The sequence below is a fragment of the Leptodactylus fuscus genome, chromosome 11 (genome assembly GCF_031893055.1).
Source record: "Leptodactylus fuscus isolate aLepFus1 chromosome 11, aLepFus1.hap2, whole genome shotgun sequence".
Lineage (NCBI taxonomy): Eukaryota > Metazoa > Chordata > Amphibia > Anura > Leptodactylidae > Leptodactylus > Leptodactylus fuscus.
Genome location: NC_134275.1, coordinates 76404807 through 76419447, shown reverse-complemented (window position 1 = coordinate 76419447; position 14641 = coordinate 76404807). Strand labels below are relative to the sequence as shown.

General features: G+C 43.7%; 2 protein-coding genes across 2 annotated transcripts; both read right to left on the bottom strand.

Moving 5' to 3' along the window:
* Positions 1 to 546: 546 nt before the first annotated feature.
* On the bottom strand, positions 547 to 1515 carry LOC142185513 (olfactory receptor 1f45-like). Its single transcript, XM_075260940.1, has one exon. The coding sequence runs from the start codon at positions 1513 to 1515 to the stop codon at positions 547 to 549; it is 969 nt and encodes a 322-aa protein (XP_075117041.1).
* Positions 1516 to 7670: 6155 nt separating this feature from the next.
* On the bottom strand, positions 7671 to 8639 carry LOC142185512 (olfactory receptor 1L4-like). Its single transcript, XM_075260938.1, has one exon. The coding sequence runs from the start codon at positions 8637 to 8639 to the stop codon at positions 7671 to 7673; it is 969 nt and encodes a 322-aa protein (XP_075117039.1).
* Positions 8640 to 14641: the final 6002 nt, after the last annotated feature.

Sequence of the window (14641 nt, the reverse complement as noted above, 5' to 3'; positions counted from 1 at the left end):
TCACATGACAATGGACTGTGTATCACATGACCATGGACTGTATATCACATAACCATGGACTGTATATCACATGACAATGGACTGTGTATCACATGACAATGGACTGTGTATCACATGACCATGGACTGTATATCACATGACCATGGACTGTATATCCCATGAACCTGGACTGCGTATCACATGACCATGGACTATATATCACATGACCATGGACTGTATATCACATGACCATGGACTGTATATCACATGACCATGGACTGTATATCACATGACCATGGACTGTATATCACATGACAATGGACTGTATATGACATGACCATGGACTATATATCACATGACCATGGACTGATTTATATCTGATGGGATTAAGAAGGAATAAATAACACGCGAGGAATTGGTACAGAAATTATATTGGAAATTTGTAGAACTTTTCTTTATACAAACAATAACATTTGTCTCTTATTTTCGTCCTGAATCTGAACATTCCCTTAAATGAATAAGATCAATATAAAAAATTCTGACCACAATCACTGCGCAGATACATCTCTAGACCTCATTATCTTTCCTTTCTTCCAGCCACTTCTGACCGTTCTTCCTGCCGCACTGTATTACCTTCTTTACGGCATTTTTGACCTCCTTGTTCCTCAAGCTATAGATGAATGGGTTGAGCATTGGTGTTATGATGCTGTATACCACGCTTATGACCCGGTCGTAGGTTGCAGAATAGAGGGAACTTGGACGAAAGTACATGAAAATAATTGAGCTATAAAAGAAGATGACAACAGTCAAGTGGGAGGAACATGTGGAGAAGGTCCGCCGGCGACCCTTGGCAGTACGCAGTTTTAGCACAGCTCTAATGATGAGAATGTAGGAACCTAGGATAAATAACATGGGCCCCATGACTATTAGTGAGCCTTCTATGAAGACAACCATTTGCTGAGCATATGTGTCTGTGCAGGAGAGTAATAGCATGGCCGGGACATCACAGAAGTAATGGTGGATGAACCAATCACAGTAGCGAAGAGTAGAGGTCATGGTTGTGAACAAAGCGGAGTGAAGGCTCACTATAACCCATGAAGAGATCAGTAGCCTGACACATGTCTTCTTTCTCATGATGGTTGTGTAATGCAATGGCTGACAAATTGCAGCATATCTGTCTAAGGCCATGACAGCCAGCAAGAAGCTGTCCATATTACCCACCATGTGGAAAAAGAAGAGTTGAGTGAAACAACCATTAAATGAGATGGACAAGTCTTGGGAGAGGAGGCTGGAAATAGTCCGGGGGACGGTGATAGACGTTAGGCAAATGTCTACAAACGAAAGGTTCCCCAGCAAGAAGTACATCGGGGTGTGGAGTTGTGACTGAGTTGAGATGAGCAGAAGGATGAGCAGATTGCCAATAATACAGAGAATGTAGGCTACCATGAAAAAGCAGAAAAGGGGCAATCGGTGATATGGCTTCTCTGAAAGGCCCAGCAGGGTGAAGCCAACGAAGGTCTGATTCTTCACATCCATATCTTCAGAGCACAAATAGTCAGTGATAAGACGACTTAGGCCTCAGGTGTAGGAGTAATATACTATTCTAGATATATTATGGACAAGGGACAGTGGTGAATATAAAGATCGGGAAACTCGGATATTCCATTGCCATAAACACCATACAATAAAAGCTGCATAGGAGATGAGACAACATGGCGGACTTCTTCTTCCATCGATGGACTATATTATGTGTCTGAGACATCTACATGCCAGATGGTTATGGAACGTTATCTAATATGGAAAAATTCAGAATGAAAACATTACAAACATAAATGAACCCATGTTGTCTCTACAGATCAGTTCTGAGAAGATCCTTCGAGAACCATCCATAAATCTGAGAATATCAAATACATTCATTACTCAACCGAAAAATTTAGGAAAACGTGAAGTAAAAAAACAAACTGTGTAAAGCATTTTGGAGTAAGGGTGCATGCACACTACGTAACGCCGGGCGTGTATGAGAGCCGTACACGCCGGCATTACGGCAGACTGCCGAACACTTCCCATTCACTTCAATGGGAGCGCTCGTAACAGCGGCGTTTACGAGCGCTCCCATTGAAGTGAATGGGAAGTGTTCGGCAGCCCTGCTGTAACGCCGGCGTGTACGGCTCTCATACACGCCCGGCGTTACGTAGTGTGCATGCACCCTAAGACCAAAGTGGAGACCCCCCTACACAAGAGCCACAAATCCAGCCCAGCTCACTGATGGATTACCTACTAATGTGCCCTCATGTTTGTTATGCATTCAACCAGTGATCTTCAACTGGAGCAACTTCTGCCAAAGGGCCACCAGCTGGAGACCACTGCTTGGATCTATAGTTTCATGCAATCTCCTATCTGGTAGGGACCTATGTCAAGGCTTATCCCAATCTTTCCCATTCCAGAGAATAGGCAGGGATTACTGGTAGGTGTCAAGTGGATGTAGAGATTGAGATCTAAACAGTAGGAGCAAATCCAGCTCTGCTTCTTCTTACCTTGAATGGTGTATGACGTAGACTGGTTGTTCTCCAGCTGCTGCAAAGCCTCACAAAGATGGAAAACTCCAATACAGGCCAATAATTTGTTTTTTTATTTGAATGCAATCTCCAATAGCTGCAGAAATAATGGTCCTGTGCACAAACCTGCAGTGCCGGCCATGATAATAATCATGAACATCACGAGTCAAGAGCGTTCCCAGCTCCTCACTTTATATCGGGAATTCTGTCTTGTCTGAATCAACGCTACATTTATCAGTACTGAGCCACTCAAGGGGATACGACATCTCCCACACAGACCAATTACCTCTGCAAGGCCTTGGGAATAGAGGAAATAACAATAAAATACAAATTCTGCAGTGACTAAATGGGGGCCATTACTAAGAAGATTCTACAGAGTAAATTCTATGTAATGCGAATGGCTAAATGGACACATTTCTTTGCACATTTCTGTCCGGGTCTTCACTTCTCCACTAATAAAATAGTCTGTACACAAGTCTAACACCAAGCCCAGCTCACACCTCACACCTCTAGGTCAGAGACCTCCTACACGTCATGCTTAGGCATCGTCCATCTTCACAAACCCTAACTGTGCTGGAATCAGAGGAGCCGATACTATTAACAGATGCTAAGAACTAGAATTGGTGGATGTGGTGAAAGGACCATAGTGCTGAAGGAGTTGTCCAGGACCTGAAGATAATTAGTACCAATGACCTATCCACAGCATTGTATTACATTGGTCACACCAATCACATGAGGCCATATATAAGGTATACGGTCAGAAGCGGCCCTGCTCCTATTCAAGGGAATGGGAGTGGGACTGCAGTTATGGTCCATACACAGTAGTGACGGCACCAGAGCCCAGCATGTCAGATGATATATTAGGGTCACCTGAATCAAAAAGTGTTCTGTAGAGATAAGCGAACAGTTCGATGTTCGATTCGATGTTCGTTATTCGTTCCTAATAGCCGCTCAATATTGGACTATTGGAATGAATATGGAACCCCATTATAGTCTATGGGAGAAAATGCTTCGTTTCAGGGGATCCCACCATTCCACTCAGAAGAGTCACCAAGTCCACTGCTGCTGCAACCCCCTGGGGGGGGGGGGGTAGATAATGGAAATATATATATTTTTTTATATTAAAAAAAAAATTCACATGCAGAATTAGAGGCTGGGGTTGTAGGAAGAGGAGGAGGAGGAAGAGGAAATTGTTTGCTGACTGAATCTCCCCAGTACCTGGACTATGGAGTGGATACCCAACTAGTTATCCACGTCCTCGCCCACGTCCCCTGCTGCTACGCTGCTGTATGATTTGCAAGCTAGCGATTATTGAGCTCTGAGCTGTTATTATTGACAATTCCTGCCTAACCACAGCCCTGTATCGCACTGACAGTCTGACACCACACTCTCTCTATCACTGCAAAACTGAAATGACACGAATAGGGCGGCGGCCGTTCTTATGAATGGGAGGTCCCATGTTTTCGACAGCCAATGGCTTTTTCCATATTTTTTCACTGCCTCCGTTGTCGTAGTTCCTGTCCCACCTCCCCTGCGCAGTTATTGGTGCAAAAAAACGCGCCAGGGAAGGTGGGAAGGGACACGAATTTTTACTGCGTATGCGGCCTTGTATTCCATTGTGAACGAATACATCGAACGCCATGATATTCGATCGAATACCTATTCAATAGAACGGCGTTCACTCATCTCTAATGTTCTCACCTTGTGAATTGCTGCCTCCGAGGGGCTACAGTTCACACTGGATACAGCATATGGCGCTTGCACTTTAGTGATGGCACCGGGGACCGCTGTTCTGTTCCTGTTCACTTGTATTCCTAGTATATGACCTATTATATGGCTGAAATAGCTGACTGGGGTAAGGTCCAGGTGTTGGTCATTTGGATCAACCATTAGTATCAATTATCTTCAGGCTCTGGACAACCCCTTTAATCTCTCTCTAACATTAGATTTTGGCAATCTGGGATAATCATATGCCTGAATAGCCTTTAAAAAGGCTTTTCAGGTGCTGCTAATCATTTTGGAACCCCCCCCCCCCTGTTTTTATGATTTACAGTGTTGGCCAAAAGTATTGGCCCCCCTGCAATTCTGTCAGATAATCCTCGGTGTCCCCCAGAAAATGATTACAAGCACAAACTCTTTGGTAATATCTTCATTTATTTTGCTTGCAATGAAAAAACACAATAGAGAATGAAAAAAAAGTCAAATCATTGATCTGTAAGGATTGGAGTCAGGGTCAGGCAGTGCAGAGTGACACAGCTGGGAAAGCAACACTGTGCAACTAATGACAAAAGGGGTCGTAGGCCCTGAGGCTAGAACTATGCTGTAGATCTGAGATGAGGCAGACCAATGCACTTCCTAATTGAAGTGCGCCTACCACAACTCCTACACTACTGTCCAGGCGGCTAGGGTCAGGGAAGAGGAGGCCCTGAAAGTGCTAGGGGCTGGAGTAACGCGGGTGACACCTAAGCAGAAAGCACAGTGTAAAATGCAATGCAAAACCAAAGACAAAATAGCATGGAACAAGGGAGGACAACAAGTCCCAGCAAAAACACAGTAGAGAAGGCGAGGTCGGACGAGCAAGAGGTCAAGCCAGGAGATAAGAATAAAGTACCAAATCAGAAGACAAGGATTAGTCAAATACAAGCCGGGTATACAGTAACCAATAAACAGACTGAAGGACACACAGACAGGATATCTGACAGAGCAGGAGACCAGGAAACACTAAGTGAATGGCTGGCAAGGATCCATGCCTGGGTGGGGTTTAAATAGCAGCAAAGAAAACACCTGTGATGGCTAATGGCATGGAGAACTGAGAGCAAGGAAAAGATTTAACCCTTAATCACCTAAGCACAACCAATAGAACTCTTAACACGTCTCCCGGGGAGGCGCCGCGCAGCAAGGAGACCGCGGCGACTCCGTATCCTGACATGATCATTTTACACAAAACTCCAAAACTGGTCCGGACAGAAGTATTGGCGCCCTCAGCCTAATACTTGGTAGCACAACCTTTAGACACAATAACTGCGCACAACCGCTTCCGCTAACCAGCAATGAGTTTCTTACAAGGCTCTGCTGGAATCTTAGACCATTCTTCTTTGGAAAACTGCTCCAGGTCCCCCCTGAGATGTGAAGGGGGCCTTCTCCAAACTGCCACCAAGAGATCTCTCCCCCTCCCCCACAGGTGTTCTATGGGATTCAGGGCTGGACTCATTGCTGCCACTTTACAAGTCTCCAGGGCTTTCTCTCACCACCATTTTCTAGTGCTGACCTGAAGTGTGTTTTGGGTCATTGTCCTGCTGGAAGAGCCCTGACCTCTGAGGGAGACCCAGCTTTCTCACACTGGGCCCTACATTATGCTGCACAATGTGTTGGTCGTCTTCAGACTTCATAATGCCATGCACATGGTCAAGCAGTCCAGTGCCAGAGGTAGCAAAGCAACCCCAAAACATCAGGGAACCTCCGCCATGTCTGACTGTAGGGGGCGTCTTCTTTTCTTTGAAGGCCTCTTTTTTTCCTGTAATCTCTATGTTGAGGCCTTTTCCTACTTTTGTCTCATCTGACCAGAGAACATTCTTCCAGAAAGGTTTTGGCTTTCTCAGGTAAGTTTTGGCAAACTCCAGCCTGGCTTTTTTCTGTCTCTGGGTAAGAAGTGGGGTCTTCCTGGGTCTCCTACCATACAGTCCCTTCTCATTCAGACGCCGACAGATAGTACGGGGTGACACTGTTGTACCCTCGGACTGCGGGGCAGCTTGAACTTGTTTGGATGTTAGTTGAGGTTCTTTATCCACCATCCGCACAATCTTGCGGTGAAATCTCTCGTCAATGTTTCTTTTGCGTCCACGTCTAAGGAGGTTAGCCACATTGCCATGGGCTTTACACTTCTTGACGACACTGCACACGGTAGACACAGGAACATTCAGGTCTTTGGAGATGGACTTGTAGCCTTGAGATTGCTCATGCTTCCTCACAATTTTGCTTCTCAAGTCCTCAGACAGTTCTTTGGTCTTTCTTTTCTCCATGCTCAATGTGGTCACACAAGGACACAGGACAGAGATGGAGTCAACTTTAATCCATTTCACCTGGCTGCAAGTGTGATTTAGTTATTGCCACCACCTGTTAGGTGCCTCAGGTAAGTAACAGGTGCTGTTAATTACACAAAGCATCACATGATTTTTCAAACAGTGCCAATACTTTTGTCCACCTCCTTTTTTATGTTTGCTGTGGAATTATATCCAATTTGGCTTTTTGACAATTCTTTTTGTGGTTTTCCATTGAAGACAAATTTAATGAAGATAATACCAAAGAATTTGTGATTGCAATCATTATCTGGAAGAACACGAGTATTATCTGACAGAATTGCAGGGGTGCCAATACTTTTAGCCAACACTGTATGTATGGTTATGTTCATGGGAAACCCTACTAAGACTACATGAAGTGATTAAGTTGTAAGGTTTTGAAGAACTGAGGCCCAAGGGGATTATCAATTTGTATTAGTATACAATGTAAGTATATATAATTACTTTACAGGGCATGGAATCAGGAGGGGGAGTTTTCTGATTTTAACCATTGCATAAAATTAAGAAAAACCTATTACAGATTTGATACTGATAAAAACTACATCTTGCCCTGCAAAAACAAGTCCTGGTAAGTCTAGGTGAATGGAGAAATAAGAAAATTGAAGCTGTAACACAAATGATAAAAGTATAACACTGATCACTGATATTGTTGTATAATAATATAATAAACCTTGTTTAACAACGTGTGCAATTATTATCCATCTTAGAAGAAACATATAAATAAAACAGATTTTTTTTCCATTTTTTCTTATATTATCTTTATTTTTGAAAAACACAAGCCATTTTTAGCAGAATAAAGATATGAAAAAAGCTCTGATAAGTAAAGTTTCTTGGATAAGTAAAAGCGTTCCAATGTTCTTCCCATCTAGAGTGACGCATCGGGATCACGGGGACAAATCAGAATCTTCTTACTCTTCATTTTCCACTTCTTTTTTTTTACCGTTTCTATGGCACGAATGTATTCTACTGTTATAACCCCCTATCGGTCTCTTTCCCCATTGGGGCGCACAACTCATTGCAGATGTTGTCTTTGGTCCGGTTGAAATCAAGGACTTCACTTCTATATAGCAACAGTATTAACCACTGAGCCACCATGCTCCTTCTCTTTCCTGCCGCACTGTATTATCTTCTTCACAGCTTGTTTGATATCCTTGTTCCTCAAGCTATATATGAATGGGTTGAGCATTGGCGTTATCAAGCTGTAAAACACACTTATAACCGAATCGTGGTCTGGAGAATAAAGAGACTTTGGACGAAAGTATATGAAACAAGCTGAGGTGTAGAACAAGAAGACGCCGGTTAAGTGAGAAGAACATGTGGAGAAGGTTCGTTGGCGGCCCTTGGAAGAACGTAGCTTCAGTATATCTCTAATGATGAGAACGTAGGAGCACAGGATGACTAACATGGGCGATACGAGGATTAGCGAGCCTTCAGTGAAGAGAACCATTTTCTGAGGAGATGTGTCTGTGCAGGAAAGAGACAGCAAGACTGGGATATCACAGAAGTAATGGTGGATGACCAAACTACAGTAGGAAAGAGTCGAGGTCATGACAGTGTACAGAGTTCCGTTAAGGCTCACTATAATCCATGAAGAAGTCAGGAGACTGATACAGGTCCTCCTGCTCATAATAGATGTGTAATGCAATGGCCGACAGATTGCAGCATATCTGTCTATGGCCATGATGGCCAACACAATGCTGTCCATGTTACCCAGCATGTGGAAGAGGAAGATCTGAGCGAAACAACCATGAAATGAGATGGACAAGTCCTTAGAGAGGAGGCTATAAAGAAGCCGGGGGATGGTAATAGATGTAAAGAAAACATCTACGAAGGAAAGGTTCCCCAACAAGAAGTACATTGGGGTGTGGAGTTGAGGCTGAGTAGAGATGAGGATAAGGATCAGCACATTGCCAAGAATACAGAGAACATAGACGGTGATGAATAAGGAGAAGAGGGGCATTCGGAGATACGGCTTCTCTGAGAGACCCAGGAGGATGAAGCTAGTGAAGGATTGATTCTTCTCCTCCATCTTCACAGGCCAAGATCTCCAGACTAGGACAGATAATAAGTGAGGTATTCTGTATGTAGGATAGCGTCTTGGTTGGAGAGAATTATCTCTACTGACCGCTCCAGAGCCTCCAATTCCAGATCTTGGGACGGTTTGTTGAACGTATACAAGTCTAAGAACCTCACAGTCCAGATCCGTGTTACTGTTTGTCTTCTAGCAAAGCCTAAAAATTCAGGAGAAGATTTCTGGAAAAAAAAACAAACAAACTATAAATAAGCATTTTGGGAAAGACAGTCAGACGCAACGGAGAATTACAAAACCAAAAAAGTTTAGGTGCCGTCTGTGGAAAGAAAAAAAATCCATTATAGTGACAGAGCAAGAAATGCTGAGAGATCATTGTCTGGTCTGTTCTCTCTACTTGTCCGGAGCAGACGTCTATGGAGCGGGAGGAAACCTCCGTGTGCTGCTTGTGTTTCATCCGTTTACTACACATTTATTTCTGCTGACGCTGAAAAAGAAAGAAAACAGGATTTGGGGGGTTTTATAGACTCAAAAATAAGATGGATGAAACACCAATAGCGCACGGATCTGAGACAGATATAACATGGAAACACAATGAGGGATAACGTCTGATGTGTTATGTGATAGTAGTCTAAGACTGATGGACGGGAAGAAGTGTAAAGACCATAAGTTGGGGCAGGGAGGGGACTGGACAGTATATATATATATATATATATATATATATATATATATATATATATATATATACAGTCCTATGAAAAAGTTTGGGAACCCCTATTAATCTTAATCATTTTTAGTTCTAAATATTTTGGTATTTGCAACAGCCATTTCAGTTTGATATATCTAATAACTGATGGACACAGTAATATTTCAGGATTGAAATGAGGTTTATTGTACTAACAGAAAATGCGCAATATGCATTAAACCAAAATTTGACCGGTGCAAAAGTATGGGCACCTCAACAGAAAAGTGACATTAATATTTAGTAGCTCCTCCTTTTGCCTCTAGTCGCTTCCTGTAGCTTTTAATCAGTTCCTGGATCCTGGATAAAGGTATTTTGGACAAACAATTCAAGTTCAGTTAAGTTAGATGGTCGCCGAGCATGGACAGCCTGCTTCAAATCATCCCACAGATGTTCAATGATATTCAGGTCTGGGGACTGGGATGGCCATTCCAGAACATTGTAATTGTTCCTCTGCATGAATGCCTGAGGATTTGGAGCGGTGTTTTGGATCATTGTCTTGCTGAAATATCCATCCCCGGCGTAACTTCAACTTCGTCACTGATTCTTGAACATTATTCTCAAGAATCTGCTGATACTGAGTGGAATCCATGCGACTCTCAACTTTAACAAGATTCCCGATGCCGGCATTGGCCACACAGCCCCAAAGCATGATGGAACCTCCACCAAATTTTACAGTGGGTAGCAAGTGTTTTTCTTGGAATGCTGTTTCTTTTTGGACGCCATGCATAACGCCTTTTTTTTATAACCAAACAACTCAATTTTTGTTTCCAAAATGAAGCTGCCTTGTCCAAATGTGCTTTTTCATACCTCAGGCAACTCTATTTGTGGCGTACGTGCAGAAACGGCTTCTTTCTCATCACTCTCCCATACAGCTTCTATTTGTGCAAAGTGCGCTGTATAGTTGACCGATGCACAGTAACACCATCTGCAGCAAGATGATGCTGCAGCTCTTTGGAGGTGGTCTGTGGATTGTCCTTGACTGTTCTCACCATTCTTCTTCTCTGCCTTTCTGATATTTTTCTTGGCCTGCCACTTCTGGGCTTAACAAGAACTGTCCCTGTGCTCTTCCATTTCCTTACTATGTTCCTCACAGTGGAAACTGACAGGTTAAATCTCTGAGACAACTTTTTGTATCCTTCCCCTGAACAACTATGTTGAACAATCTTTGTTTTCAGATCATTTGAGAGTTGTTTTGAGTAGCCCATGATGCCACTCTTCAGAGGAGATTCAAATAGGAGATCAACTTGCAATTGGCTACCTTAAATACCTTTTCTTATGATTGGATACATCTGGCTATGAAGTTCAAAGCTCACTGAGGTTACAAAACCAATTTTGTGCTTCAGTAAGTCAGTAAAAAGTAGTTAGGGGAATTCAAATCAATAAAATGATAAGGGTGCCCATACTTTTGCACCGGTCAAATTTTGGTTTAATGCATATTGCACATTTTCTGTTAGTACAATAAACCTCATTTCAATCCTGAAATATTACTGTGTCCATCAGTTAATAGATATATCAAACTGAAATGGCTGTTGCAAACACCAAAATATTTAGAACAAAAAATGATTAAGATTAATAGGGGTGCCCAAACTTTTTCATAGGACTGTATGCCTAAGGGTGCATTCACACGGAGTAAACGCGGCACACAATGCGCTGCGTTTACGGGACGTTTGCACCGGGTTTTTGACGGTGCATGTTTGCGGCCGCGTTTACTCCGTGTGAATGCACCCTAAGACTGTTCAGAAGAGAAGAGAGCGGCCTGAGATCGAGCTGTATGTCACATTACTAAACTCCATCCTGAAGCTTGCTATGTAGTGTGAATACAGGCAAGCTCTAGAAACACAACAAAGCAAAACCTTTTATGAAACTTAATCCAGAAAAATATTTTCAGCACAGAAACATTTCGGTCTCAGACCTACCAAACACTATGATACTTTGCAGAACAATCTATTACCCACAGACATAGAAGACCAAGAAATAGCTGAGAATTATCCTAAAAATTACAATAAAGAGTCTACAATCCTGATGAACTTCATCCATATGTGACCGACTCTTTGTAGACAAGTAACAGGTTCTATCAATGTGAACACGGCTTAAAGTGTCAGCAAACCTTTCATATGTTTTTCCTAAATCCTCAGTGCAGATGAAGGGAACAAACGTTATAATATCCTTCACTATGGGAAGCGTCTGTGTTGTAGCTGTAACTTCTGCCTTTACTCTGTCCCCAGACAGTCTCAGTTTACAATGAAATCTATGAAGAGGGATAGACTATGAGGCTGTCTCCAGGATTATATGAGTAGTTTATATCACAGGGCTGAGGTGTAATTCCTGATAACGCAGCAGTATTGTGAAAAGGAGCTGTCTCTATAGAGTGCCGATGTCTCTCTGCACGATCTGTCTCTCTCACTTTCTTCCCCATCCCCCGGCATAGACTTCATTGTACAGTTTTGGCTGAATAACTAAGCACAGCACTTCTCTAATACATGATATTACAAAGCTTCTTATCTGCACCTGAACTACAGATTGATGAAAAAATAACATTTTAGTTAAACATCTGCTCAGGGCAAAAATACCAATCTGCCCTATTGTCAGTGCAGGGCATGAGGGGGTAAAGCCAGACTTAGGGACCAAAGAGAACCAGAACAACGAGCTGTATATATCAGCTGTGCCCGGTGTCTGTATATATCAGCTGTGCCCGGTGTCTGTATATATCAGCTGTGCCCGGTGTCTGTATATATATCAGCTGTGCCCGGTGTCTGTATATATATCAGCTGTGCCCGGTGTCTGTATATATATCAGCTGTGCCCGGTGTCTGTATATATCAGCTGTGCCCGGTGTCTGTATATATCAGCTGTGCCCGGTGTCTGTATATATATCAGCTGTGCCCGGTGTCTGTATATATATCAGCTGTGCCCGGTGTCTGTATATATATCAGCTGTGCCCGGTGTCTGTATATATCAGCTGTGCCCGGTGTCTGTATATATCAGCTGTGCCCGGTGTCTGTATATATATCAGCTGTGCCCGGTGTCTGTATATATCAGCTGTGCCCGGTGTCTGTATATATCAGCTGTGCCCGGTGTCTGTATATATATCAGCTGTGCCCGGTGTCTGTATATATATCAGCTGTGCCCGGTGTCTGTATATATATCAGCTGTGCCCATTGTCTGTATATATCAGCTGTGCCCGGTGTCTGTATATATCAGCTGTGCCCGGTGTCTGTATATATATCAGCTGTGCCCGGTGTCTGTATATATCAGCTGTGCCCGGTGTCTGTATATATCAGCTGTGCCCGGTGTCTGTATATATATCAGCTGTGCCCGGTGTCTGTATATATATCAGCTGTGCCCGGTGTCTGTATATATATCAGCTGTGCCCATTGTCTGTATATATCAGCTGTGCCCGGTGTCTGTATATATCAGCTGTGCCCGGTGTCTGTATATATATCAGCTGTGCCCGGTGTCTGTATATATCAGCTGTGCCCGGTGTCTGTATGTATATCAGCTGTGCCCGGTGTCTGTATATATATCAGCTGTGCCCGGTGTCTGTATATATATCAGCTGTGCCCGGTGTCTGTATATATATCAGCTGTGCCCGGTGTCTGTATATATCAGCTGTGCCCGGTGTCTGTATGTATATCAGCTGTGCCCGGTGTCTGTATGTATATCAGCTGTGCCCGGTGTCTGTATGTATATCAGCTGTGCCCGGTGTCTGTATATATCAGCTGTGCCCGGTGTCTGTATATATCAGCTGTGCCCGGTGTCTGAATATATCAGCTGTGCCCGGTGTCTGTATATATCAGCTGTGCCCGGTGTCTGTATATATATCAGCTGTGCCCGGTGTCTGTATATATCAGCTGTGCCCGGTGTCTGTATATATATCAGCTGTGCCCGGTGTCTGTATATATATCAGCTGTGCCCGGTGTCTGTATATATACATCAGCTGTGCCCGGTGTCTGTATATATCAGCTCTGCCCGGTGTCTTGAAATAAAGTTTGAGATGACAATAAGGGGATGAAGGTTGGACTGGTCTGGACATGGTATAGATGGGGCAGGGGCGACGGTCTCTTGTGAGTGATCCAGCCCTATAATGCCGAGCACCAGCTGTTGTACAACTATAAGGCTGCCTTCACACACAGCAGGTTTCTGCATCTGAATATCAGTGCCAGTTATCGGATTAGATGATTTTCAGTATCAGAGAGCTCTGCAGCCATATCTGCCACATGTGAAGGCTCCGGCCTATCTCCCAGCATGTCCTGACAGCTGCCCCTGCTGGAGCAAACATGGCAGGTCTTGTGCACTAACCAGTCGTGCTTTAGTAATGGGCGTCACACACCAAGGACGGTCCCTGCATAGTGAATTCTGCCCTGTCTAATCCAAGCTGCATATATCAGCACTCAGCTACCCGAGGGGATACGACATCTCTACACAATCCAATTACACTACACGGTTCTGGGAATAGAACAAATACATCTAAAAAGTACAAATTCTGAATTAACTGCACAGGGGCCGTTCTCTAAAAAGCTTCCCCTACAGAATAGGATTCTTGGACTTCTTTGATTTGCAGAGTGAACAGTGCGGGTTGTATTTACAGTGACCATTACATTATTAGTAATAGTTAGAGATGAGCGAACGGCGTTCCATCAAATAGGTATTCAATCAAATATCAGGCTATTCGAGATACTCAAATCAAATATCATGTGGCATAAGCAGTAAAAATTTGTGTCCCCTCCCACCTTCCCTGGGGCTGTTTTTGCACCAATAACTGTGCAGGGGAGGTGGGGCAGGAACTACAACAACGGAGGCATTGAAAAAAAAATAGGAAAAAGCCATTGGCTGCCAAAATCAGGTGACCTACAATTTATAAGAATAGTGGCCGCCATGTTCGTCTCAGTTGCAGCTTGGAGCCGCTGCAACTGGGCCCAGGCATGGTTGTGTGTGATAACGGCCGGAACCTGGTAGCAGCTCTGGCCCATGCCTGGCCCACGTCTTTAACTTAGTGGTGCAATGTTTTTTGATAACGTACCCATATGTACACAAGCTACTGGTGAAAGTGCAGCGCTTGTGCACCCACTTTCGCAAGTCTACAGTAGCTGCTGCTAGCCTCAAAACACTCCAGCAACGCCTCCATCTGCCCAAAGCACCGGCTGTTGTATAACGTCCCCACACGCTGGAACTCAACATATCATATGCTGAGTAAGGTGTCTGAGCAGCAGAGACCTTTGATGGAATACCAGCTACAAAACCCAAGGGTTCATCAAAGT